Source organism: Numida meleagris, chromosome 18, assembly GCF_002078875.1.
Source record: "Numida meleagris isolate 19003 breed g44 Domestic line chromosome 18, NumMel1.0, whole genome shotgun sequence".
In the NCBI taxonomy this organism is placed as follows: domain Eukaryota; kingdom Metazoa; phylum Chordata; class Aves; order Galliformes; family Numididae; genus Numida; species Numida meleagris.
Genome location: NC_034426.1, coordinates 7352416 through 7379201, shown reverse-complemented (window position 1 = coordinate 7379201; position 26786 = coordinate 7352416). Strand labels below are relative to the sequence as shown.

General features: G+C 49.2%; 4 protein-coding genes across 8 annotated transcripts in view; 1 reads left to right on the top strand and 3 right to left on the bottom strand.

Moving 5' to 3' along the window:
* On the bottom strand, positions 1173–16544 carry GDPD1 (glycerophosphodiester phosphodiesterase domain containing 1). Its single transcript, XM_021416175.1, has 10 exons — positions 16312–16544; positions 12766–12808; positions 10113–10248; positions 9437–9482; positions 8682–8800; positions 8139–8228; positions 7476–7609; positions 6358–6417; positions 5450–5501; positions 1173–4578 (listed from the first exon to the last, which is right to left on the bottom strand). Exons 1-10 carry the CDS (start codon positions 16445–16447, stop codon positions 4456–4458), a joined length of 939 nt encoding a protein of 312 aa, XP_021271850.1. The 5' UTR covers positions 16448–16544; the 3' UTR covers positions 1173–4455.
* SMG8 (SMG8, nonsense mediated mRNA decay factor) lies at positions 16901–21775 on the bottom strand. The gene is made up of 4 exons (XM_021416147.1): positions 19934–21775; positions 19088–19233; positions 17863–18738; positions 16901–17319 (listed from the first exon to the last, which is right to left on the bottom strand). Exons 1-4 carry the CDS (start codon positions 21639–21641, stop codon positions 17122–17124), a joined length of 2928 nt encoding a protein of 975 aa, XP_021271822.1. The 5' UTR covers positions 21642–21775; the 3' UTR covers positions 16901–17121.
* Positions 21729–26786, bottom strand: part of PRR11 (proline rich 11) — a 5865-nt gene continuing 807 nt past the window's right edge. The window contains exons 2-13 of one of the 5 annotated variants that reach the window (XM_021416150.1): positions 26137–26301; positions 25749–25854; positions 25528–25672; positions 24908–25030; positions 24746–24793; positions 24370–24636; positions 24138–24236; positions 23551–23660; positions 23356–23418; positions 23176–23269; positions 22639–22703; positions 21729–22235 (exon numbers count right to left, since the gene is read on the bottom strand). In XM_021416150.1, coding sequence (XP_021271825.1) covers positions 21836–22235; positions 22639–22703; positions 23176–23269; positions 23356–23418; positions 23551–23660; positions 24138–24236; positions 24370–24636; positions 24746–24793; positions 24908–25030; positions 25528–25672; positions 25749–25854; positions 26137–26301 — 1685 coding nt within the window. In that variant the 3' untranslated portion in view covers positions 21729–21835. The remainder of the gene's footprint in view (positions 22236–22638; positions 22704–23175; positions 23270–23355; positions 23419–23550; positions 23661–24137; positions 24237–24369; positions 24637–24745; positions 24794–24907; positions 25031–25527; positions 25673–25748; positions 25855–26136; positions 26302–26786) is intronic. The other 4 variants (XM_021416153.1, XM_021416151.1, XM_021416154.1 and 1 more) reach the window with 4 other exon arrangements.
* SKA2 (spindle and kinetochore associated complex subunit 2) overlaps positions 26574–26786 on the top strand; it is an 8237-nt gene continuing 8024 nt past the window's right edge. The window contains exon 1 of the mRNA XM_021415439.1: positions 26574–26728. Coding sequence (XP_021271114.1) covers positions 26696–26728 — 33 coding nt within the window. The 5' untranslated portion in view covers positions 26574–26695. The remainder of the gene's footprint in view (positions 26729–26786) is intronic.

Sequence of the window (26786 nt, the reverse complement as noted above, 5' to 3'; positions counted from 1 at the left end):
TAACAATCTGCGCTTCTTAGCACTCACAAATCCTATCTGTGGCTGACGCTGGTGTTAATGGAGATGCTTCACTCGAGCCTGCCTCCGCTTCTTCAGTTACACAACGAGGGCACCGCAAACCTTCTCAGACAGCACAAAGCAACACCTTCAGGTCGATCAGATCAAAGAAAGACGCTTTCATCTGCCAGCAGCGAAAGGTTTCCCCCCCTCCTCTCCCAGCACCAACGAACCCACGCGTGCTGCTCCTGCTCCGCCTCCGCAACCAGCGCGGAGCTGCCAAGAGCTGCCCGGCCCCGGTGGGCTCCCGCGGGGCTGCAGCGCCCCCTGGCGGCCCCCAGCGGTACTACAGGGGGCGGGTGGGAGCGCTGGGACGCGGCGTGCCGCCCGGAGCTGCTGGGGAAGCGTTCTCCCCTCGGCCTGCCCGAATTCTTTCCAACTTACTAAACGCTGTTGCTTACAAAAAGCCTGCTTCACCTCTGAGCTAACACAGAGCCTCGAGGCTTCGCAGTTACGCTTGACGTTAAAACCCAGCACTGAATTTAAATCAATGGCAAGCCGGTAGGAAAGCTGCAGTGGTACTTGTAGGAGCGGAGGAAACATTCATCAGCTTACCATGAGGAAAAGCACTTCGGTATCAGCGCCGTGTTCACAGCAGACGTCACCTGAGGACAACACAACCTGCACAGAAGTTTGCTATCACAGCGCTCTCCAGCAGCACGAACCACATTCAAAACACCTGGTTACTTGCCACCGGTCACTGTCTGTCACCCGTCAGAGGCTTTTTATGCTCCGTCATCTGCTGATCACTTTTTTTTTTTTGCATTTATAATCACGTTTCTCTTCTCCTGCTTCTGCCTCCAAATAAACTGCAGATAAATCAAATAGGAACTGACTTCAGAAGTTTGTTAGTGAAGGCTGTGCACGCAGAGAAGGCAGGCTGCACTCCTCTGCAGGTTTTGTTCAGCCACACGTAGGGGCAGATGCTATGGTTACTGTGAGAAAACCCATGTAAGTGCCCCAAATTTCCAAATAGTGCAGAGCACATGAGATGCCCCCTTCTCCTGAGCATCTGTCCAAGGGCCACCATCAAAGCTTGGAAGTTTACTACAGTCTAAGCACAGTATCGTAACAGAAATCACACCTCTAGACAAAGAATTCACAAGGAAGGGCTATTTAGTTTTAGATCTTTTATGAGCAAAGATATTTGAGTGTGTCACATTTCAATCTTTCCTTACAAGAAAAGAAAAATCACTTCACAGATTTTGAGCTAGAGAGGTCCAAAACTGTTTCTGCAGATTAAAAGTGCATGGAATACGAGCATCGTCCTTCGTACATCAAGTACTTTGCAAAAGACTGAGAACACAGTAAGTATTAAACGATACTTAGAGTTAAAATTACCCTAAAGGGAAGAAAAAAATCTCTCCTGGGAGACAGGAATTAACTGAACATCCTCTCCTGGATGGCTGAGCAAGACCTCAACAAGTGGTTTTCGGTACAAGTGGTTTAAAAATCACATGGCAAGCTATGGAACATTCAAAGTAAAACAATTGGGAACAAACACTCTACAGCTCCCTCAATTCCGTGTTGTTGTGTTACAAGTAGTTATCATGGCCTAAGCCTTGGGAATTGGTGCTCAGATTCATGGCTTCTTCCATACAATGTTATCTGTCTCAACACATCAAACTTTAGCTCTTGTACTGTAGTCCAAATGAGCGACTGAACAAATTCAGCGGTTTTTTCAGCACTGAGCCCCTCTTTTCTATACATCTTATTTAATTTTCAGGTATTAAGTGCAGATTTATCAAAGAGAGCTCATGTACAAGCAGCACAGTCAAAAGCTACATCAGACGTAGGAAGAGCAGTGGTTGAAGAATGTGTTGAGCATCTTTGAAGGCACAAGTTCCCAACACCACTGCTAGAGCAAAACAGCTAGATTACAACGTAAAAACAAAGTCCATTTTAATAGCAGTGTTTTGTCGTTCAGTATAGAATGAAGCAAAATAGTTTGTTTACGCAGCAATGAGGAAAACTTGAGAGAAAAAACTAAGTCATCATGTGTCCCATGAGAGATCAAGTCCAGAATTCAGGAGTGGTATTTTAAAACTCAGCTATTCCTAGCCTAAGGGAAGTTGTAACCTGTGCTATTTGGTAGCATCCTCTAAAGCCAGAGTTGTATTTGCATCTTAATGAAGATGTGCATGTTGGAAATCTGACAGCAATAAAATCGAGCAGAACAAAAACGTACTGCATGAAAACTTAGCATCTGGAGCTATAACTGAATACTAAACCAAATTCAAACAGGGAGGGTAGAAGTTTTTCATTTACCTATTGAGATCCATGTGGAGCCTATTCTAAAACTACTCTGTGAATATTAGAAAACAGGAAGAAATATGACTAGATTGATTATTAGCAGTTACCTGACCACAGCATAACTGGTCCGAAGTGGAAACAAGCAGCACAGCACATGATAAATCATGTAATCCTTATTCCTATGAGCAGGTAGGAAGTTACATTTTCCTCTCAGCCATTCAATATACAACAAGCCTGATTACACTAAAAGGAAATTGAATCTACAGCCATCTTAACTAGGCAGACATTTAGAAAGACACCATTAACTCACTTGCCACCACTGTCACAGGTTCAATTAAACTGTAAATGCAGCAGTGTCTTCTACTTCATCCATAAGAATTCCTTGGAAAGGAACTTCCCTTTTCTTAAAGGGACACTGCACAAATGTGATTGTGATAATCAAATGAGTATTATCCATTCAGATGGACTTGACATTCTACAATGGACGGGCATAATGAAATAGCAAAGATGCTCCACAGTTACAGGTATGGCACAGCAGCCTTGCAGTGAAACAAGAGCCCTTCCAAGTCTGAGCTAGCAAGGGAAAAACCATCATTACTTTAAAAACTTTTAGAATAACAAGTATATCTCGCAGTGAATATACTCTTGTCCTGGCTACTGTATTTATTATTAAATGAGATCATTTTCACATGAAGGTCCTTAAGGAATTAGATACTACCATCACTACACAATAGCTGTGTTCCAGCAGCACCACCTGATGATTAGATGACTGAGCTCTATATGTGTCATTGTGAATAATTAAGCTAAAACAGTCAAATTCTTTCTGAAAAACCCTGACACGACAACACCAAAACACAGAGGCATCGCAGGCTCAAATCTGCCTGACACACAGAGCATCTGTTCAGAGTGGCAGAACAGCACTCAGCTTCTAAAAATACATTCCTATCCATCCCCAACCCATAACACTTAGGGATTCCTGGCTTTTGCTGGTAAAATTACTTCCGAGTCCATGCCCACAAACTTCATCAATATTGAATGTGGAGAAAAAAAAGACTAGAACTTACAGACATCCTAGACTGATACCTGCTCCTCTGTCAGGTATATATCTATCTGCTTTGGGTGAATTCATTTAAAACAAACCTTTGAAGTTGTTCCTAAAACTCCTGACCAAATTTAAAGTCTTCTTTGGTCCCTCATCTGAAAAACAGCTTCCCATCAATCAAGACAAGAGGTGTTAGAACTACAAAAGTGCACAAGACTTCTAAAACAGCAGTTTCCTTTGTGAAAAGATTCACTTCCTTTGAAATAAATTTATGCCAAGTGCAATCTTCCTCCCTGGGAAGCTCGCTGCTGCCATGCCAAGGTAAGCTGACAGGCAGGTGAGAACCAGGGGCACACCAGGATCCCTGCAGAAGAACTAAGCAAACTCAGAAGCAAGCTTAAATACTGTATCTAGACCTTGACCAGTAAGTCACTGTGTTACCATCAGATCAAAAAGAAGTCTAAATACAGCTGTAACTGGAGCTCAACATTCTTATCGGTGAGAATAATTGAGTAAATCTACACTGACCAAGTGGGTTAATTTTGGTTTCAAAAGAAAAAAAAAAAAAAAAAGAAAGAAAAAAGTGACTGCTTTTCCTGACTACATTCACAGGCTGAACTGTCTGGCTATCCACAGATTCTGCTTCCTATTTCTCCTGTGCGTTGTGTTTCTTTTTCACCCTACGAGTTATCTAAAAGTAAAAGCAACACAAGCAATACCTACACAAAGGGTACACTTTCAGAAATTCTTTAGTTTCTGCACACTAAAATATAATTGGAGTCATTGACGTGTCTTGACATCTGCTTAGGAACACTTGTGACTGGTAAAACAACACTTATTATCTACAGGTATCCTATCCAGCAACTTTCTTCTTAGTCACAACTATTAGTGAAGTGCACCTTTGCTAAATGATCTATTTACAAACGTAAACTATGTAATTAAAGTCTTAAAATAAATAGACAGCCTTTACATTAGGTAGCAACCTGACAACGAGGTCAAGGATCACCTTCCAGACAACGTGATTTGCGTACGTTGCTCAACTTTTTTTTGACTAAATTTCCTGGCTCCATCTATTCTGCAAGGTCTTCCTTGTTTTCCTCTATTTACACGGGATAGTTGTGCAAAAACTCCTTGAGCTTTGTCGGATAGTCTGTCATGACTCCAGTTGCTCCCAGATCAAACGCTCTCTTGTATTCTTGCTCTTCGTTCAGTACCCAAATATATACCTGCAAAACAGAAAACAGAAAGACCCATTATTAGAGGAAATACTAAAATAAGGAGTAGTGACTGCTGACCTAGATTGTTTCAGGTGTGACAGAGATGATGCCGCATATATTTAAAATCATTAAACCGTGATGCCAAGATGCACAAACGTATCCTCCAAAGGCAAACAGCGTGTGGGAAGACATTTTCTGGCTGAATTCAACTCCAGTGTTACCTGCATTTCCAAAAGCCAACCAAAGCCCCGACCAGGGAAGCAGTTCAGCACATTTTGTGGGCTTAAGTTGAAGGGGAAAAACCAACATCTTGAATGAGAGACTTTTTCCAAGCATATAATTTTTCCTTTGCAACTACACAACTGCAAGTGTAAGAAGTTGTTCAGGAACCAAAAAGCAACCAACGCCGCTAATAATACACCAGACATATTTCAGAATATCTGCTGTCTACTCTCCATTAACAAATGTGAAAAATACTCAGCTCTGTCAGTAGCAAAGAGCAAGCTAGGCAGATTTGTTTTAAAAGATTCTGCCAGTTGGATGTTATTATTTATTTTTGGTAACAGAAGATGAAGAAATATATTTCTTTTAAATGAACTATACAGGCAATTGATTGATTCTGACTTTGCTCCTTGCCTTCCGAATACAATCATTTATTTCCATTAAAAACGCTTATAATTAATGTATTAAATAAGGATTCTGCCCACCCCACCAAATAATGAAGATTTACTGCAGGTTATGTAGATCTACAAAGGATTTGAACTGAAATAATCCTCACAGAAAAGGACAGAGAACATGAACCCATCCTAAGGCCACGTCTGCCTCCTTCAGATTCTCCCTACATCAAAAGCAGATTTTCTGTAGCTTTGCTGCACTGTACCTGAATGCCCCGAGCAGTGAGGTGGTCAAAAAGTGCCTTCCTCATAAGCAGTCTGCAGAAAATAGAAAGACATTTGTTCAAGAACGAGAAGCGTATATGAAATGTTTAACATCAACTGATGTTCTGTAATACATTCTCCATAGAGCACTTAGATGCAATGGTTTTCACAAGAAAGTGATTAAAAACTCAGCTATGGAAAGCTCAAACAACTCGAGCCCACCCAACATTTCCAGGCATTTGAATTAATAATGGGTATTTGTATCAGTGTTCTGAAGATCAAATCCCAGTTCCTTGTAGTAACCCCTGTACGATGGCCAACACATCAATCCCTTTGCTTTCAGATGAGACTTTTATCCTTCACATCAGAAGACCAGAGAACTTGAGTGATCTGCCACTTATGTTATCCATCAAATAGGTGGCAAACGCAGAAGCAGCAGCCAGAAGACACTCACTGCATCTTCTGAAATGGTCCAAGTTCCCTCTGAAGCACAAATATCCTTAAAATGCAACGTGCTCCATGTGAGCCAAACAGCATCTCCTCTGACAACGTCAGGGAGCAGTCACAATCTCGTGAAACACTGGAGTTGTGTTGTGAACCTGCCTGCATGGTGAACAACTGGACCCACAGAAGAGCAGAGTATTCTCAAGTATTTCAAGCCAAACTGGAATGCTCTGCACTGGCACTGTATCTCAATCTGTTCCTGTGTCTGCATGAAAAAAATAAGCGTGCAGGAACATAAGTGAAAGTTCTGAATATGATTTATGCCACACTGACAAAAATGCTGGAAGAATCTGAAAGAAATGACGACCTAACAAGTACCTGTAGCAATCACCTGCTCTTAGCTGCTTGCCAACGGTCAATACTGAAACTAAATACCATGAAACATTTAATAAGATTAAAACCTTACGTGTCAGCCAGCCAGACAATAAATTTCTGGCTTCTTGTCATCTTTTCTGGTTCTTTCAGTCTGTTGAGGAAGAGGATAAAAAATTAGCAGAGTGCTGATTAAAATACGGAGATGTTTCTGCAAAAGGAACACGAAGAATTAGTCCTGCAGTTTCTCAGAGCAGTAATTCCCCTTTGACTTCAAGACAGTGACTTAGAATTGGGTTACACAGGAGGAATGCAGCAGCAGAGATGGGTGTTCAGCAACTTTGTAAGGTCTGAGAAACAGAGCACATGTGAAATCTCAGATCTACCCTGGTACTGACTTCCCCTCAGCCTTAGACTAATTTGTTCTGTTTCCACACCTAAGAAAGAAGAAGAAAGGTGCAAAAATCAGCTATTTGTACAGCACAGCAACATACCTCTATCTGGATGGCACCAGCACCAGCTGCCTGAAGGTGCTATTTGCAGGAGATGCTGCCAAACACCGATATGCACGAGCAGCCCACACTAACAACAGTTAACTCAGAGCTTGCTAGAGACATGCTAAACATAGAGGACCATAAAATTTGCATAATTTTCACTCAGGAATACCCCAAAGCAGCTAATCTAACAGAAAATAAATAATATTTGTTATCTTTTGGGATAGACACTATAAAGATGCTGAGTGTATTCTTTGCAGTCACCCCTTCCACCTAAAGGACAGAAAGGAATGGACTGAATTCTGCCTCTGCAAGAGAAGCATCCCTACAAAACTTCTAATATGATATGGTCAAACTACCAGAACACTGAGAACAACGGAATCATAACTTCAGTCATCCATTCAGATAGGCCTCAATGTCCCTTTACTTCCTCAGGAAATGAGAACTTCAAGAACTGGGATGCTCCTCTCTCTCCAGAGCGAAGTGAAAGCAATACTTCCAACAGAACCGTACTCCCTCGCTGTGAGCTGTGACACAGCTCCTTCAGAACGTACCAGGTCACCACGCACCTCACTGCTTGTGCAGGGTATTTCCCTTGGAAATCTTTCACTTCGCTCTCCATTCAGCCCAAGGGCAGTGGCTCAATCAATGCTCGAGCATTGACCCACTTGTTTTACTGCTATTCCGGCGTGGCACCCGCCCACCAACTCCAACTCACTTGAGGATGATGGAAGGCATGGGGATTTCCAAGAATTCTTCCTTGAAAGGAATGAATGGCAGCAGACCAGTGTAGAACAGGCCCAGAAGCAGAAGGACACGTTGCAAGCAGAAGATGATGGGAATGTCAGCATTCTGCAGGAACCAGGAACAAACAGTTACACCTCACCTTGGTTAAGATAACTATATCAGCTTCCCCTCAGACTAAGCATAATTGAATTTAATTGCATAATTTCTTAGCACAAAAAGGAATAAAAGTTATAGTTGTAAAACAGCTTTATGCCAATGTAAGTGGATGGCAACTAATATCAACACCCATTATTTTCATAAAAAGAAACATACAATAAGCAATCTTTATAAAAATTCCTTTTGCACGAGACGAATGATGTGCAGTGCTGGCTCCAGGAGGTCCTGGCATAAAAATCATAAGATTCCAGGTATTACAGAACAATTAAGCTTTATTCCTTAAGTGCTGCATTGCAGAATATATGGGTGCTAATTATGCTTGGTTTATTCTAACAGTTTTTATTCTGCTTGCAACACTAAGTGCAACATTTCAGATCATAACAAAGTCTGGCGTGGCTCAGTCCTGATTTATGGGGTGCTTTTTTGTACACGTCACCACGCAGTGACAAGAACAAAGCTCAGCTGGATCCATCCTTACCTCCTTAAGACACTTGGATACAACCTCGTAATTGACATTCCCCCATACTGTCAAATGCTCTCGTTTATACTGACTCACCAGCTCTGAAACCTGCAACACAGAATCAAAGCAGCAGAAATCTAACATGCATTCGTTGACTACTGCATGCAGAATAATTTGATTTTAATTGCTCCTTTTTCACTACATAAGTCATCACAGGAAAGATATTGCTTCTACATCCTCTCTCATTTTAAGATAATTACGATAATTTGCATTCAGGACAATGGAGAGAAGGATGCCGTGGGGGACAGCGTCAAAGGCCTCACTGACATCCAGCCAGATGACATCGGGGGCTCTTTCCTTGCCCACTGACACAGTTAGATCTTGCACTAGATCTCTGTGTTCCACATGACTTCATATGTGGTGCAAGATCTAACGTGAAGGACGCTAGCAGCCTGAAATCCACGTTCTTGGACGGCTTCAACTCCAAGAAACTATTTTCTTTCGGAATTCCAACGCCGTCACGCAGCGTTCAGCCTCACGGAAGCACGTCTTCACAGGTACCTTTCTGATCAGCACGTTGTTGTTCACTTTGATGTCAATGTTGACAGGGGTTTGTGGGAACGCCTCGAACACCTCCTTCAGGAGCGGAATGCGGTTGTCTTTTCCCTCACTGTGACTTTCTGGGGAAACAAGAGAGCTGTCGCTGCTGTGGCCGTTTATAACACACCGCAGATAAGAGCTGAGATGTCAGAGCACTTGTTATCTTAAAAGCAAAAGCAATGCAGCTCCTAGAAATAAGCACGGTTTCGGAATTAAATCAACCAGCCAACGAAACAACACCGCCAACTTCACTCGTCGTTGTAATTAATTATGAAAAGCTCATTCCTGCAATGAAAACGCACTGAGACATTTTGACATTCAGGTCCAAACCACACAAGATTTAGTCATTATTTTTGCAACAGCAGGAGCACAGGCATCATTAAAATCTGGAAGGAGCCCGCATGGGCTCAGCTACCACATACCAAATGCAACAAGAAGAATCTTTCCTTCTAGGAAAATGCACCAGAGAAGCATTCCCTAAGCAGAGAGAACAGATGGCAAAATCCCCAGATTTTAATGTCTGAAACTGCTTGGGGGTCTGCATATTACCACACATCACCAAAATGGTTGCATTTGCTTTTTAACACTTCTCTTATCCAGATCCTGAGGAGAAGCAACCACACGCTTCTCCACTCCCGTTGCCAAAAGAAGACATTGCCATATGGAAAATGAGCTACCATAAATGCAGACTGAAACAGCAAAAGACAAAAGCTCACCTTTCTGAAACGTGACATCCAGCTTGCAGAGATACGGTGGGAGTTCCTTAAAGGGGAAAACCAAACCAAACGCTAGCTTAGATGCAGAGATATAATCATGACTTTTCTTGAAAAACAACTGTAATTCATAAGCCAAGTGAGCTACCTTTAAATGCAAAATTAATCAATCCTATTTCTTGCCTAAAAAGCAATTGTTCAAGCATTTTGTTCATTTGCTCTTGAACAACGTGGCATTCTTGGAGTGCTGCTACCTGCTGCTGAATGAGGCTGAGTGTGTCCAGACCCTCCCTGAAAGCTGAGAATTCCACTTATACTGGATGGAAAGGCAGCCCTGCAAAACAGTGCTGGTGGGATTCCTCCACCAGTTTGCCCATCAAGTAGCTGGTTATGGGAGGAGCTTGTTGACCAAGCTCCCTTTGCCCCCAGCGTGGGGAAACAGGCCTGCCTGCAGGAAGCTCCTCATCCAAGCTGCAGTTGGATGGAGTGAACCAGCCTCTAGAAGCGTGCCTGCTTCTGTCCCCCCCAGCACGGCGAGCCAGGGGCAGCCATTTTAGTCAGACAAGGTGGATCCCCCCCTCAGGCTCTGCACGCACACGCAGCCTTCCTGCTCACCCCAGCCATCCTACAGACACACTCCTACACATCACCGAGCAGCAAAACGTTTCCTCCAGCTTACAGAGTACTTGAGGTCGGATATGTTGACATCGACTCCCGTTGATCTCTTCAGGTTCTCATCGTGGGACACGACCACTTGCTCATCTTTGGTCAGGTGGCAGTCCAGCTCCAGCATGTCCGTCCCGATGTTAACCGCACTGGAAGCCAAGAAGCCTGCCTTGAAGCACACATGTACTTTGCACAGATCCCGACCCGATGCACGCACGTCGTTCAGCTGAACCAGTCTCAAGTGAAGGCGCTTTGCATGCTTTATGATGCAACGAATCCTTGCCGCCTTACTGCCAAGCAAGGAGCAAACACCTCTGTTGCAGCAGAAAGCTGATGCAAGAATAAACAAAGCACTGCGAATCAGAGATGGGATTTGGACTGGGAGCCTTGCTCCTCTTCCACAGAAGGCAAGCAACACTTTGTTGCAGCCTGTCACTCCATATTGAGAAACCTACTGCCCCAGTACTGTGCCACAATCCTGAGCACGATGCTCATCAGTACGAGCACCTCTGCCACTGGAAGACACAAGTGCTCAGGAAAAAAATAGTACAAATTCTGCAGTAAGCATACACAACGTGACAAGGACAGAAACACCTGCTTTGCTCAATTTAAGAAGCACAGGCATGCTATAAACATGTTAAAATGCAATAAAATAAATAGGACACACTGCCTATTAACACACTGTTTAACGCAGTTTCTGGTCCAGCTGGGATAATGGTCAGGCAGGTGATTGTTAAATTAAAACCAATTTGTTAACTGTTTTCCAGCGCCACTCATTAAGAATGAGCAGAAAACAAATCCTGTTACACACAGAGCAGATACACGGCTCCGTGTGACCCCTCCTCGTGGCAAGGAGCATCCCCAGCACACTGTGTTCTTGGTCAGGAACAAATGAGGATGGCAGAGCTCTTTTGCTCATTCAAAGTTCAACTGTTTTCAAGCCATGGGACATGGCAAGGCCTAACAAAGCACAACGTATAGGCTTTACGAACACTGAGCTGACCAGGAACTTTTATTGCTTTACATACAGTGTTTAAAACTCTCTCTCTAAACCAATTCTGATCGTAAAAGAAATGGACACGAAGTAAGATAAAAATATCTGGAGAGTTTACTTAGCAGCTTCCTGTCAAGACAACGCTACACTACACATCTGCAATAAGGACAGCTCCATTTGTGAATGAGCTGCTGGGATAGCTTTTGTGCCAGAACCCCAGGTACTTTAAGACACTGCAAATGTCTTCTTTAGCTTAAAAATAATTATTCTAAGAACTAAAACCACCACTGAAGCATTCACAGTGTATGATGGTAAGAGCCCAACAAGTCACACAGGGTGCTTTCACCCTGCAAACAACAAAAAAAAAAGACTTTGGTACAAAGAGCAAATTGCTTTCCAGAATATTTCCTCAGTTATGCTGTTTGCAGTTGGCAGCTGTGATCAGTTTAAAACGTGGACCTCGATGCACGTGTTACCCTACGACAGCACAATAACTAAAGTCAGAACAGAAGCAGTGCTATCCCACAGCGTGGTCTGAGCCCCAGGACAGTCCTCAACAGAGCTTACCCCTGAGAATTAAATACACATAAGCTGTGGCGTAACTTCTCTTTTTAAGGGCTGTGTCCAAACTAAACCAACGTGACACTGCATCAAAATGAAGGCACGGCTACAAAAGAAGCACTTTCTGGAAAGCGTCGTCGCAGAGTTCGAGGGAGGCAGGCCAGCAGGAATCAAACACACAGCTCCAATAAGCTTCCATGGAGATGGGAAAGACCGCAGCACTTTCAATGGCACCGCTCGGATGGGGAAGCTGGCGCTGCTCCGCCTGCACGGCGCGGCACAGGCTGCTGAGGCCACTCTGCACAAGGGAAGCGAAACCCAAACAGCAGCCCCATGGGAACAAGGAGGAGCCCGCATCATTTGGTGGCTGCTCTCTGGCAGCTGGGCTTTTCGGTGTGCTGCTCCTCCGAGGGCTTTTGAGAACGCCGTGAGAATGCATTGCTTCTTAAATGCTGGAGGTTTAAAAGGCTTTCCAGTCCCAACTTGGCCGTAAACCCGTAGGTAAGAGGCTTTCACACACTGTGCAAATGAATTATGCGCAAGGGGGGGGGAGAAAACATAACTCAAGCCTTTCTAATAGCTTTACCGACGGGATATTAAGTTTGTTAACATTAAGGCTGCGGTCACAGCCCTCGTGGGAGATGAATTCTCGAGCCTTGTGTACAGAGGAGGGAACTGAACGCCACCAAACCACGGAGAGCAGCGCTCACAGCCCAACAGCGGCCGAAATTCAGATGGGCTGAAACGCAGCCCTGCTTGTGAAGCAGCACATGGGTGCACTTTGCTCTGAAATACCTTTAGAGAAGGTAAAAAAAAAAAAGGGTATGAGAGCACTTACAAAACCAGCTTCACAGCGATGCACCAGCAGATGTAACCTCCACCAAACGTGGAAGCGCTACGGTTTAATTGGCTCGAAGGTGAAGAAATGAGACCCTGGGTTTGTTCATGATAAATCAGAGCAGTGCTAAGCAACCCGTGTAAGTCATCCACGGGAGATGACTTCAGCACCGTACCCCAAACTGGTGGAAGTCCGATCATTAGTGATTACTTGACTCATTAAAGACAACGAGGACACCGCGGATACAGACATACTGGTTCCGTTTGTACTCACTGGTGAAAGGCTGCCATCGTGTTCTCCAGGTTCTCTCCAGCACCTACAAAAATAACAAGAACTAGAACAGGCACTGAAATCCTTTCCCTCACCTCAATCCCAGAGGAAAGAAATACAACGTTATTGAATTTAAAACACGTTTTGAGGAATTAGTATGAGGACAGAGTCGGGGGCAGGGGGGAGGGGGGGTGGAGCCAAGGCTGTCACCTTGGATTTGCATACTTTGAATACACAAATGAGAGTGTTTATTTTAGCAAATGAAACCACCTCTTCTGTCAGTGCAAGGATGCTCCTGAAACAGCACCAAGCTGTCAGCAAGGGCTTATGCTGCTGGCAAAGAGCGGTCTCACACAGGGGGAATGAAGCGCATTCACTCCAGCAAAGAAAAGGAGAAGCAAATTAGTTTCTCTCTCTGTCAGGAACAAACCCTGCAACTCATAAGCCATCGTTCTCTGCATAAAAACCTTTGTGGAATCAGCCCACTGAGGGCTGCGCCTTCTCCCTGCCTCAGAGAGGTGCTGTGTATGGAGAAGCAGAAGTTCAGGAAGCTCCAGAGAACGATGAGGAAGGATGTCTATGCGAATCCTAATCGCTCCACAGTGAGGAAGGACAGGCTCTGTAAACAGCAATTATGGAAGCTGCAACAAGGCCCTGCCTATTAATGAGGCTCTGCCAATACACGCTTATCTAAGTCCGTATTTAGCCAGCAAAGCAATGCAATTCTATGTGCACACAGCTAGCAATTTGCAGCTGCTTTCATGGGGTTACCTGTGCTGGTAAGCTTACAGAGAGGCTTAACTGACAGAACCCAAATGACCACACCTCCGTGGTTTAACATAGGGTAAACCCACTGCAACCTCTGCAGTTTGGCATTCAGCAATGTTCTATGAAGTTTGGCTTTAGCATTAGGAATAGGTTAAGGGGCAGAATTGATGCAGAGATAAAGAAGAGCAGGAGAATGTCGTCAGACACCTCTGACAGGTGCTCAACAGACATGAAAACCCCGCATAGAACATAGATTATTAGTTATAAATTAACTACAATAAAAAAGTTTCAGATAACTTATCAACTGTGACGATACAGCCCATACATCCCAAGCTGGGAGGGAGGGAAAGAAACCTACAGCCAGGACATTACCCTAATGCTCATGGGCAGAAATCTACAACAAGAAGACTTCTGATGACTTCTGTAACGAGTTATGTGTCAGGGAGGGAGGAGCAGCAGCTGAAGCCAGTTGGAAGCAAAAAGCCTGATTTGTGCTTTGGGGAAGTGAGGAGCAGTGCTCAGAGATCAGCTGAAACAGGAGCTGTACATCAGCAATACGGCTCTTGCAACCCGCTCTCAGAAAAGGGAACCACGGCAAGCGAGCTTTGCAAGCATCCCTGTGGGACAGGAATGAGCCGAAGTCAACCACTGCCTCAGAAAATGAGCCTCACTAATGCTGGTTTCTTCAGTACAAGTGAGACACGGATCTATTGGAGGAGGGCTGTGAAAGTTCAGCAATGAGAGATTCTTGCAGATGAGAACCTGAGAGATTCTTGGCTGAGAACGCTGGAGGAGAGAGGCTCAGGGGAGATCTTACCCCCAGGTACAAACACCTGATGGGAGGGAGGGGGGCTGAGCCAGCGGGCACCGCTGAGAGGTCAACAGGCAACAGGAACAGCCTGAAATCCTGGAATTCACTTAAAGCATAAAGAAAAAACCCAACTCTTATTGGAAGAGCGATCAAACACTGGAACAGATTGCCCAGGGAGGCTCAGAGCCTCCATGCTTGGAGGTACTCAAAACAACTGGGCAGGGTCCTGACCAACCTGCGAGGGCGGCCTTGCTCTGAGCACGGGGTCGGACACGGCGACCCTGAACACAGACACGTACCTACCCAGTGGGAAATCATCACCAGCAGACACGGTCCAACTTCAGCAGCTCTGTGATTCCGTGATGACCTCCCACGGGCTGACACACACACACACACACACACACACACACACACCCCTATGTCTGAGAATGCCACCTTCGTCAAACAAAGGCTCTGCCATCACGTCCCTGCAGCTGGTGCTGAGAGAGGGCTCCAGCACAGAGAATCAGGATGTCGTTATTGACTCTGGCAATGAGCAATTTAAAAACCAGGCAAAAGTAAAGGAATAACTCGGGGACGCATCCACAGAGGAACTATGAACCGAGATAAGAGAGCTCCTGTATGAAAGAAAGCTTCCATTGAGGAACCATAAACTTAGATAAGAGTCCTGCACGAGGAAAGAAGCCAAACCAAAGCCCAGGCGTCGCATGCAAAGCCTCACCTCAGGGAGGAAAAAGTCAAACAAGCGTTACCTTGAGCTCTGCAGCTAATTGGAGTAATGCAAGAGGAAACCTGACACTGCATCCACAGCTGCAGCACGGCCAAAGCTGACGAGCACCAGAGTCCCACAGGAATCTGCCTGGAGGTAAACACTGCAGAGCGTGAAATGGAAGCGATCCCCAGCCGGACAGCAGCTCCGAGAGCTGGATTTTGTCTCCCAGCACCTGATGAATAATGCTCCCTTTAGGGAACGCTTTCCTGCCCTCCCAGTGGCACCCAGTGCCCCCGGCCTCAGCCATTGCTCCAAGGCTTAGGGCCGCGTCTTAACTGAGGCCGGGGCGAAGAGCAGAGAACAAAAGAAGATTAAGGAGGTGGCACCGAGTTCCTGCAAAGTCACACGCAAGTTTGCAATAGCTTCCCCATTAACGAACAGGTGACAATCCAAATTACCTGCCCATCAGGAAATAACCAGCAGACGCGCTCCGAGCAAGGCGCCCTTTGTGCTATATTTAAGGCCATGAGTTACAAAGAAGCTCAGCGCGTCCCACAAAGCAAAGGAGAGAAATCCAAGCAGGAAAAGCTTTTGGAGCTCAGCTCTGCTTTGGGTACTGTAATAACTCACGGCAGCGGTCACAGCTAAGGAGAAAAGATGGAACCGCGATCAAACCCCGCACGAACCGCATGGAAAGCACCCAGCTGACGGCACCTCCCATCGAATTTAGGGCAAAACCCGAGGACGGGGACGCGCGGGGTTTCCACCACCGGAGCGGGGCACAGCTCAGCGCTGACCCTCACAGGCACCGAGCGGGGACAGAACATTCACTGCAGTTTCCTCCTCTGGAGGAGGCAGAAAAACCAAAGCTTTCGGAGCGCGCCTGGGGTATTTTGGAGGAGCGCCCGGCGGGGCCGCAGCTCTCCGCGTTACCACCGCGCTCATCCCGGCAGCGGAGCGGCGCCGAGGGCCGCAGAGGACGGAGCGATCCCGCCAGCCCCATCCGCGCAGCGGCCCCGATCTCGGAGCGGGGACCGCCGGCACAGAGCCCGGAGGGGAACGCACCCCGCGGAGCCGATTTCGGGTGACGCGGTTTGCGTCGGGAGATTAATTCGGCTCTGAAATCCAGCGCCGGTCAGCAGGTGGCACCTAAAATTAGGCGGCGGGAGGAAGGCTGAGAGCGGCGCGGCTCGGCCGAGATCCGCCCGGAGGAGCAGCGCCGAGCACCGCGGATCCCCCCGGCCCTCGCCCCACTCACCGCCGCGGTGCGAGATGTGCCGGCAGCGGAAGCGCTGCCGCTTGGGCCGGTGGAGCAGCCCCGGGCACTTGAGGAGAAGCGCCGAGGTGAGGACGTATCCTCCCAGCGTGGACAGCACGTAGAGAGTCGCCGACATCCTGCGCTCCTCTGGCCGCGCCGAGCGCGCTCTCCGCCCGGCCGAGCCCGCCCCACCCCCTGCCCGGCCCGGCCCTGCCCGGCTCCCGCGGGGCGGCGGCGCTGCGGGATCCTCTACCACTGCGGCCGCGCAGCCGCACCGCTCCCTCCGCCCCCGGGCCGCGAGGAGGCGGCAGCGCGCAGGCGCGGAGCCCCCGCTCCCAGCTCCGGGCGTGCGCCGCGAGAGCAGCATCGCAAAGCGGCAAATTAAACGATGCGCGCCCGCTCCTTGAAGAGCGAGAGCGTGGAAATTACACGAGGTCTCAGCGTAGGGCCGCCCGCCGCTAACACAGCTCAGTGTAACACACAAGTCCCGAACTCAGGCAGGGCTCGCCGCAAAGCGTTCTCAAGTAAGTGTTAGAAAGATACAAGGGGGAAAAGCATTGTCACCCAACTACTGATAATACAGGCTCAGTCTATTGCGATAACCGGCCTTTATTTTTTACATACAAAAACATAATAAACAGAAAAATCACTCTTTTCACGGATTCCCTTCTTCACTTCGACGCCAGGCCCTATTTCCAGCCCGTGCTCCTGGCACACGCGGTGGGAGTCACGAGGTCAGTGGCACCTGTGAATCTAAATCCCTAATTTGGATCGAGGACCAAAGTAAAATTCCACCTCCCAGAACACTTCTTACTGCGTCATCGCTTTCAGGATTCCTCGGAGAACTTTGTAGCTCATCAGCTGCTGGCTCTCCTTGGGAGGGAAGCAGGGCCCGCGCTCCGTCACGTAGGCGTATGGAAACCTGAGCACCCACAGCCCGTCCGAGGGCAGCGTTATCTCCTGCTTCTCGGGGTAGAACACAGGGCAAGGCGGCGGCCCGGGCTGAACCTGAGAACAAGAAGCAAATGAGTAATCATCAATCAGAATAAAGACCTATGAGCCAAATGAATCCACGGGAGTCCACTGAGCCTTGCCTACAGCCAGGATCTCACCCACTTCAGCACACTGCAGGAAATCACTGCTGTGAGCCATCCACAAGCTTGTAGCACAGACAAGATACTGGATTTAAGGCTCTCCACACAAGCACAAGCCCATCTCCCCCCAGCAGTACTGAACACTGTGCTAACGGGATTCAGTGCTGCAGAACAGATACAACCGAGCTGTGACCAAAACCCACGTGAAGGATGTCAGCAACACTTACTCTAGGTCACGTATAAACCATATTAATAAACTGAGAAAGCCTGATTCACACGAGGAACAGATGCATGGAACTTACCATGCATAGCATAAGAGATTTTCCAGGTAAAACCACACCCCTAGGAGTCATAAAGTGGGATGCTGATGTAAGCTGGTCCCACTTTGTGCCTTCAGGTAACGCTGCAGCACTCAACCCTTCCTCTGCAGGTAACACATTCCCCTTCTGATTCTTACCTGAGGTGTCAGTGTTATTTGCAGCGGAGCATCAGGAACCACCACAAAGAGTCGCATGAACTGAGCGTAATGCGGCTTGAGTCCTCGGCCCTGAGTCGACGACAGGATGTAGAGCGGCATGTCAGAATTGAGGGCCTTGATGGCGGACTCCTTCGGGCCCCCCCCCATCACTTTCATGACCTTATCAGGCCCTGAACACATGAACCTCCTACCACGTGCATCTTCATATTCAAATCCTACAAAAGCTCGAGCTATGTCGTCTCTCCGTCTTCCTCTTCCCATCACAACTGCACTCCTTTTTGCAGGAATAGCCTTGTTGGGTGCAGGCCAGGAATTGGTATCTAAGTCTCCTTCGTCTTCAGCTCTCGTCCTGATGACGATGTCCCAGGGCATTAAGTAGTTTGTTCCTGGGATAAAGCCTTGCTGGTCTAGGCCCGTGTGGAAGTTATAAGCCTTAGCAGGCCCCAGCTTAACCAGCGACCAACTGGAGAATTTTGGCAGAAGGCCTTTGGGGCAATTCGAATGGAGCATCCCTGGGAGGTACTCGACAGTGGACGCCTGGCGATCCACCAGGCTTGGCCTTTTCTCACTCTTGGACTCCCCACTCTGCCCCTGACCTTCTGCATTGTCCCCTCCGCCCTGGGCATCCTGCGGGTAAGTGCCCAAGCTGCCCGTTGACTGACCCAGGCTGAGGGCTAAGCTCAGACCCGTGCTTTCACCCTGAGTCTGAGGTTCTTTCTCTTTAAGTTTCTCAATTTCGCCCTCGGGAGGGGCAGGCGATGCCTCATCCCTGGCAGGTGCCGGATCAGGTGTGCTTGGCTGAAATATGGGAAAATTGATGTGCTCCAGTTTCCCGCAGCATTTTTCTTCCAGTAGCTATAAAAAAAAAAAACCAACATGTGGTTAATGTTCCAACTTGTCTCTGAGACGGGAGAGTTCAGAGTCAAACCCTTCAGGAGGTGAAATTCAGGCTCAGGAGATCCGTGCTATGTGAGAATCAAAACAGCAAATGGAGAACAGCCTAAGCACGATGGATGTAAAAAGGAGCACGTGCAGTTAGCATGCAGTGGGGATGACTTTAATTGCCCCCTCAGCCCATCGTTCTCTCAGGCACGTTTTCCATAAGCAACATTTACAAGTTGGTAAGGTTGAGAGGGCACTGATTTGCAGTCTCTTGAGAATACAGACTTCGTTGGCGAAGCAAAAATAAAGACTCAATAGTTACCTGGTAGAAGTCGTAATTAGCTGCTTTGATGTCAAAGGGGTCATCACGAGGAGCTTGTTTTCTTCCACAGTTACAGGCGCCTGTGGAACGAGCCCGGCTGTTGTGGTACAGGATTGGAGGATTTCTGTCTGCTTCTGGCTTTTCCCCTAAAAGCAAAATCAATCAGATAAAACACTCACTACTTCTACAGATTCTCCGATTCTCTTCATTCTCTTCCTTGCTATAGACCTAAGCAAAACCGTTCACCAGCAACTCCTTTTCTCTTTGCCCCATGGTATACAAAGTTCCACTGTAGATTCCACCACTAAACTGAATCTTCTTTGCTTTCAGAAGCTCCTTACGAGGCATAAATAGTTCTCCTGCCTGCAATACTTATATCTCAGTTTCTATTCCTCGATTGCACTCCACCAAGCTATATAAAAGGAAGCAGGGGGAACTTTTACTTTCCCAAAGAACTTTTTTCTCCCCTGTATCTCCTCTTAGAAGAGCTCCAGTGTAACACCTCCAATTAACAATACGGAATCAAAGTTACTACTGACAGCAGGCTTGCTCCTAAATGTGGTGATGTCTGTTTCAATGGAATTCAGAGGATGCAAGGGCATAAGAACATGAGAATAGTTACTGGAGATTATGCCTCTGTAGCACTGACAGCACGAAACAAGGCCTTACCACCTATGGCTTCTTTGATGCCCTGGTCCCGTGCATTGCAAACGCATCGTACACGCTCCCACTATCTGCAACACGCTGCCCAGAACACGGGGCCTGAATCGGTCACGGCAGCTAAAGGCATTTTAAAGGAGGTACAAAATGAAGCGGAGAGAACCAAACCCAAATGAGTTTCTTTACCTGCTTTGGGGAGCAAATGAAACTTGTGCACGCAGTGCTGGTCAGTTAAACTCCGCTCCTCGCAGAGCTGGTGCCCGTTGCTCCAGAACTTGTAGCAGTCCTCGTTCAGCTGCATGGCGTACTTGTGGAAGGCCGGCCCGCGCGCGTGCTGGCTGTACACGCGCAAAGCCTGCGCCAGCTGATTCTTATGGACCGTCATGGTGTAATTGTGGGGCAGGTTGGACTGGTAGGCACTGTGGGCCATGGGGAGGGCTTTCTGGCAACGGTTTTCGGAGAACTTGGTGTCTATATCTAAATAGCCTTCCAGAACTTTGATGCTGCCCAGGATTTTTGAGCTCAGTTCGCCAGTGAGGGAAGTCGGGTCGTCGTCTTTGCCTTCGATGGTCACCTCGTACAGTTTTAGAGCTGCAGCAACCCACTTCTGGTAGGTCGGGAGCTCGAAGTGAGAGGGCTGCGGGTTCCTCCCCACGCTGTCATCGAAGCCCTTCTTGCTGAGCACCAGCTCCACGTGCTGCCACAAGAACTCCTTGAGGGTACAGTCCACCAGCTGCCCGGAGGAACTGGAGCTGCTGCTGCTGCTCTCCGCATAGAAGGACAGCTGCTGCCTGCCGTGACGCATCAGCTGGTACCTCCGGGGTCCCGACAGGGTGGGAGCCAGCAGCGAGTCTGTCTCTCTCATGGTGCAGTTGCTCCTGAGCTGATCAAGAAGCATGGCCACGGGATCCTCCCCATCCTGCGCCCCACCAGCTACAATGTACACGAAAGCCTGGTTGGCAGGCACGGTGAACAGGCAGTTGATGCTCTGGTTGGTCAGCACCCTGCTCTTGCGGAAGATACGGTAGATCTGGTCCTCCAGGGCGTGCTGCAGCCTCCTCTTGGGGGAGTGCTTCTTGGGGGGCGGCTTTTCCAGGTGGCCGCAGGGGTCCTGGCCCCTGCCCGGGGGGGGATCCACCTTCAGGGCCCCGTTGAGCTGGAAGAGGAAGAGCAGGCGCGGCGGGCAGGGCCTGCAGTTCAGCTTCCACTCCTTGCCCACCGGGCAGTCCTTGATGGCGGCCTTCAGGGAGGGCAGCACCTTCTGCCGCAGCCCGTCCAGCGCCCTGAAGACGCGGTCGTAGGTGATGTCGAAGGAGCAGGTGGGGTGCACCAGCAACAGGATGTGGCACACGGAGAAGAGGTAGAGGAGGCTGAGGCAGTGCAGCTTCTCCTGGTGCTTCCAGAACTCGTGCGCCTCGGCGTGGGGCAGCGGCCCTCCGGAGCCATCCTCCCGGCTCTCGGCCGCGGCCAGGTCCCCGCAGGCCCGCAGCAGCTGCGGCGTGTCGCAGATGGAGGTGAGCACCAGGTACAGCACGCGGCTCTCCTGGCTGTAGTACGCCTGCAGCTGGTTGTAATCCCTGCCCGCCGCCTCGCCCTCCTGCCCCGCGCCGCCGCCCGCCTCCTCGGCCTCCTCCCGCTCGAAGAGAGGGAAGACCTGCCGGTCGCACACGGTGCTCACCAGGGCCGCCTTCTCCGAGCACAGCTGCAGGGCGGTTTTGCCGAAGATGCCCACCACGCACACCTCCTCCTCCCCGGGGGCCGCCGCCGCGCCCGGCCCCGCCGCCGACACCGGCCCGCTCGCCTCGGCGCCGGCCAGCAGCAGCTCCCGCAGGCTCACCGGCCCCGCCATGGCTCCTCCCGGCCCCGCCATCGGTCCCAGCCCCGGCCCCGCCATCGCTCCGCCCGGCCCCGCGCCTGCGCCGACGCCGCGCCTGCGCCGTCCCGCCCCGGGCACCGCGGGGATTGAACGCGGAGCGGCACGGGCGGGGTTGTAGCACGTGTATTGCGGAACGAGCCCGCACCGCGGCAGCGAACGGCGACGGGCGGTTACAACAAACATCGACCTCGTCTCAACGCCGGAGCGGAGTGTCAGGCAGCGTTCCAGCAGAGAGCCGCCTCAGAACCGCCCCCAGCGCAGCGCCGGCCCCAGGACGGCCCCGCTTCTCTTCTCTTCCCGCTCCCGTGAAGCTCGGGACAGAACCTGGGGGCGATGCTCCCGTGGGAAACGCCAGAGCAGTCACAGCGCCGTGGAAGCCCAAGCTCTGGGAAAGCAGCCTGAGCGCGGCTGAAACTGAGTCCTTGGAAAGCAGGACCTTGTCCAAAGGCCACGCCGTGTCCACGCTGAGCTCCATCGCTGTGCCTGCAGCGTTCAGCTGGGTGCCTCCAAGCAGCGCAGCCTTTAGCACCATGGGTGACCTCACGTGGGCCCAAAGCAATACAGAGTGCAATCGTCTCATGCGCTTTTAACCATGGAAATGTTTGTGGAAACCTGTAAACGTTCACTGCAGGAGCAGCAGAGCACCTCACTGCTTCCTGGCTTTGAAGTTGTACGATTACTGTCAAGATCAGTCTTGTTATAAAAAATACTGAATTTCCATAAACAAACACATGCATATTACAGGCAGAACCAAGGCCAGGAACACAACAGTCCCTGTTTCAGCAGCAGCCAGGTATTAAAATACTGAGCAAAATCTCATTTTGCCTTACAAAATACAAAACCAGATTGAGACGCCTTAGGTATTCCCTTCAAAAAGGGCAGAATTCGGATAAAGTGTTTTCAGAATGCCCCCTTCCCACACGCCCTCACACCTCCATTGCGCCTCAGTGACATTAAAACGTGATTCAAGCAGCTCCCCGGCCATACATGAGAACACAATGCTGTGTAAACCTACTTGTGCTCATCAAAGCTGCTGGCAGCGCTGGGCCGGGCCGGTGAGGGACTCTTTGGATGTGCCATCTGTTAACACAAAGAGCTGGGTCAGACCTTGGGACACGAGCTTGGTACTAATTACAACTGAGATCAAACGTCATTCTTAACTGATGGTTCATAAAAGCAAACGGACATGGCAAATCCTTAAGGTGGAAGTGACATTATGAATCCTCAGATTCTGTTCTCCTGGTACCTAGGACTCTGATGTTAGAGAATAGTGCTGAGGGTACTGGAATGGTGGTAAAAAAAAGCAGTTTGTCCTTAGCAAGGTGAAATCACCTGCTGGAAGAGAGGCAACGGCACTCACATTCTGCAGTTTCCTTATCATTAAAATGGGAATGATAGAACAAGCAGCTTTATTTGTGGGTACTTAGCACTTTGGGGCGATAATTACGATCTGTGCACTGATACCACTGCACTGCAGGAAAAAAATCCATATGAAACTGCACGGATTTGGAAGCCAGCTCGTTGCTCCAAAAAGACAGACATGGTGACTTGCCTGAAATTTGCGCCGCAGTGCCTGTGTCATAATTGGTGTCAAGCCAGTGCCACACTCAGTGTTTTCTTTATTTAGTGGAGTGCCACCAGGACTTCTGAAAAGGTTGGAAACGAGGGCAGTTATGATTAGTTCTCTAATTTCACGTAGAAAAACAAAGCAAGAGAACAGAGTGGAGCTCACCTTTGTATATTGACTTTCTTAAGGTGTTTTCGAAGATCTAACTGATTTTTAGGTGGGGTACTGCTGTAAAAAAAAAAAAAAAGTTTAAATGAAACGTTTTCCACTGTGTAAAGTGTTCACCATTGTTCTGAACAGAAAAAAAATGTATTTCGAAGGGAAGTTTTTAATATTAAAGAAAGAATGAAAGTGTCTTACATTAAGGAGCTTGTAACGTGAGCTGATGGCTTGGATTTGGATCTCAGATTAACACTCTGTAAATCAGAGACTGTAATTAATGCCCTGCGTGTCTTCGCTGGCGATCCTGCCTAAAGACAGAAAATAATGTTAACACAGAAAAGCTCACAAAACCTCACTGATCACAGATCCATTTAACATTTATATTCTGAAAGATTTCAGTGGTTTATGGCTTTTGTGCATTTTTGAATGGTGAAGATTTTAATGTCTTGGATCAAGTTACATTTGTTTAAAAACAAACAAACAACTGCAAACAAGATCTCAACCAGGCAGAAGAAAGTCCAAAATATACTGACAACATAAAGCCCCTCATCTAAAATCAGAAGAGTTGTGCTGCACGTGAGCTGACACTGGCATTAGTCTTAATTTGTTCATTTCCAGTGCCAACATTCAGGATTAGGATTCCTTAAAGCTGATCACTGAGATTTTGCAAGAGTTAATTTCCTGAAAAACTCTCCAGGGGGCCAAGACAAGCACTGCAGGAAATACACTGGTTCCAGTGCAGAGCTGGCCCCAGTACACCGTTATCCTCGTGTCCTCTGGCTTACCTTGTCTGTTCTCAGGCTGCTGTCCGTCTTTCTCAGTTTTACATTCAGGAGATCTTTGAGAGTGATGTGCATCGGTGCGTCTTTTTTTACCGACGGCTCCTGAGAACAAGAAGTGGTTGGACGGGAGATTAGGATCGGCAAAGGGCTGCTCATCACAAAGGCACCTTCCTGATGAACCCAGCTCCAAAGAACTCAGCCACAAGCAAAGAAGCAGAACCTTCTCAATCCTTACCAGAAGCGCTTTAGAGCCGCTGCCACGTTTGAGGAGGAGAGGTGCTGCAGGCAGTTTCGGTGGCGGCAGTGGTGGAGGAGGAGGAGGAGGAGGAGGAGGAGGAGGAGGAGGTGGAGGGGACACGGAGGCAGGCTGCAGCTGCACTGCAGGAGGCCCGGGAACAGCAGGCAGTGGGTCCAGCTGTGCTTCTACAGGAGCACTCAGAACTGTTTTACTGCACCTCTGACAACAAGAGCTTTCTGAAGACAAAGTCGTAATGCCATTGTTCTGAAAACAATAAATAAGAGAATATTCAATCCACTGCTAAAAGCAAATGGAATTTTTGAGAAAGGAGGTTCTGGCTTCAGTTGATCCAGAAGGAGGTAGAAGGCCTCACCAGAAAACCAGCTCCGTTGTGCCATGAGGTAACTGCAGCGTAGTAATGCTGAATGTGGAGAGGTGAAACACTCCCCAGTGAGGAGATCTTAATTTCTTCCTCACTGACCATGGTTCCTTACACAAAAAACCACCACCCTGCCCCACCGGGATGGAGACTGACCTGGAGTATTCCTTTCAGTCTGGAAAATTCCATTTCCAACTTTTCCAGCTGCTCTTTAAAGGTATTTAGCTCTCTTAAGTAGACTTGTGATGGAAATATCATCTCTTTAACCACCGTAAAGCTCTAAAAATAAAGAGAAACCACATGAACGTTTTCACTAAGTTGCATTTCCAGAGAGCTCTGATTGCTGTTGACAGCTCTAGAGCAAAGTCTTCTCACTGAGGTCAGCAGAACCGCACAACATGAAGATACACAATTTTGCCAAACAGCTCCTCGGCAGGAGCCCAAGGAGTGATTTTCTCAGAAAAGCCTTTTAATTCCATCTAGGAATTCTAAGGCATGATTCACATCAATCGTGAACAGTCACCTCTGCTATTAAAGAAGGACTGTGCCCTCAGATATTGCGAATCCTCCTGATACCGCAATACAAGAACTCCACTTATGCTTTTAACGTAGGCGACGTTTTTCTCGCAGTTACTCCGTCAGCAGCCAACGGACTTCAGGCGTTGCAATGGCCATGACTGTGCTTACAGCTTGGCTTTCCAATCTGATTCCTGCCTTGCAGCCTGGCGGTGAGAACACGTGCACGCACTGCGGGTGCAGTGAATAGAAGGCATTACCTGCGTGACAGCGCTGTGGCACCAGTACAACAGCGACGCTACCGCTGCAAAAGGTTTGACCACGCGTTCTACGCCGGGCAACGGCAACGAGCAGAGCGAGGGACGGGCTGGGGCTGGGGACGTGTCCGGAGAAAGGCCTGCGGACCTGGGACAGAAGGAGATGGCAGTGCTATGGTCATCGCGGCCGTGAGGCGCTGACCCGCTGCGCTGGGCGCTCTTACTGCAATGCGGGGCCGCTCGGTTCGGCCGCTCCGGCCTTCCTGCCCTGCCCGGCTTTCGTTCTGGCTCTCGGCTTTCGTCGGCGTTGTTTGTACTTTGCCATCACCGCTGCAAAAGAGGGGTTACCCATTAACCCGGGGCAGGGCGCGGGAAGGCGGCACAGCCCCACCCGGAGCCGCTGCCAGCGCTGGGAGCGCCGCACGGAGCGGACAGCACGGCTAAACGCGGGGTGAGCCGGCAGGTCTCCCTCACCCTGAAGGGACCGACGCTACATACTCTGGGGACATCCCGCTTCTGGAGGCCGCAAGGACCCGAGGTTCGGCCCCAGGCCCGAGGACGGCGGCCGTTACCGCGGGGCCCCTCAGCGCCCCCTCCCCACAGCCCGCTCACCTCCCTCCCGGCGCCGCCGATTCAAACCGCTCCTCGCGCCGCGCGCAGCCAATGGCAGCGCCGCTCTCCGCCGCCTCCACCCGCGGCCCCCGCCAGCCGCACGCTGATTGGCCGCCGTGCCAGAGCTCGACGGGAGAGGAGAAAGGGCCAATCGCGGGCCGGGCGCTGTTCCGCGCCCCCATTGGATCAAGGCGCGCCCTCGCCGCGCTGCGATAGGCTGCAGCTCACGGAGCGCTCCCTTCCCCCCAATAGCAGCCCAGCGCCCTCTTCTCCAGCCAATCACTGCTGGATTCTACTCTGGCCCAATGGCGGTTCGCGGAGCTCCCTCCCCCAACCAATCACCGCCTGCAGCCTTTCCATCAACCAATAGCCTCCCCTCTACCTCAGAGAGGGTTTACATTCCTTCCCGCCCAATAGCGAGCGCCCTCTGTCAGCCGCGAGCCAATGGGAAGAGAGCGCCGAGTGACAGCTGCCCAATGGGAGCCTCCGGCTCTCCCACCCTGCGGGGCGGGGGGTGGGCATCTCCCCGCCGCCGCCTGAGGAATGTCAACTATTCAACATGGAGACGGCGGTTACCAGGCTCGAGACCATGGTGAGCGCGGGCGGCGGCGGGGCCAGGGCCGGGGGGCGGCGGCCGCGCCTCGGAGGGC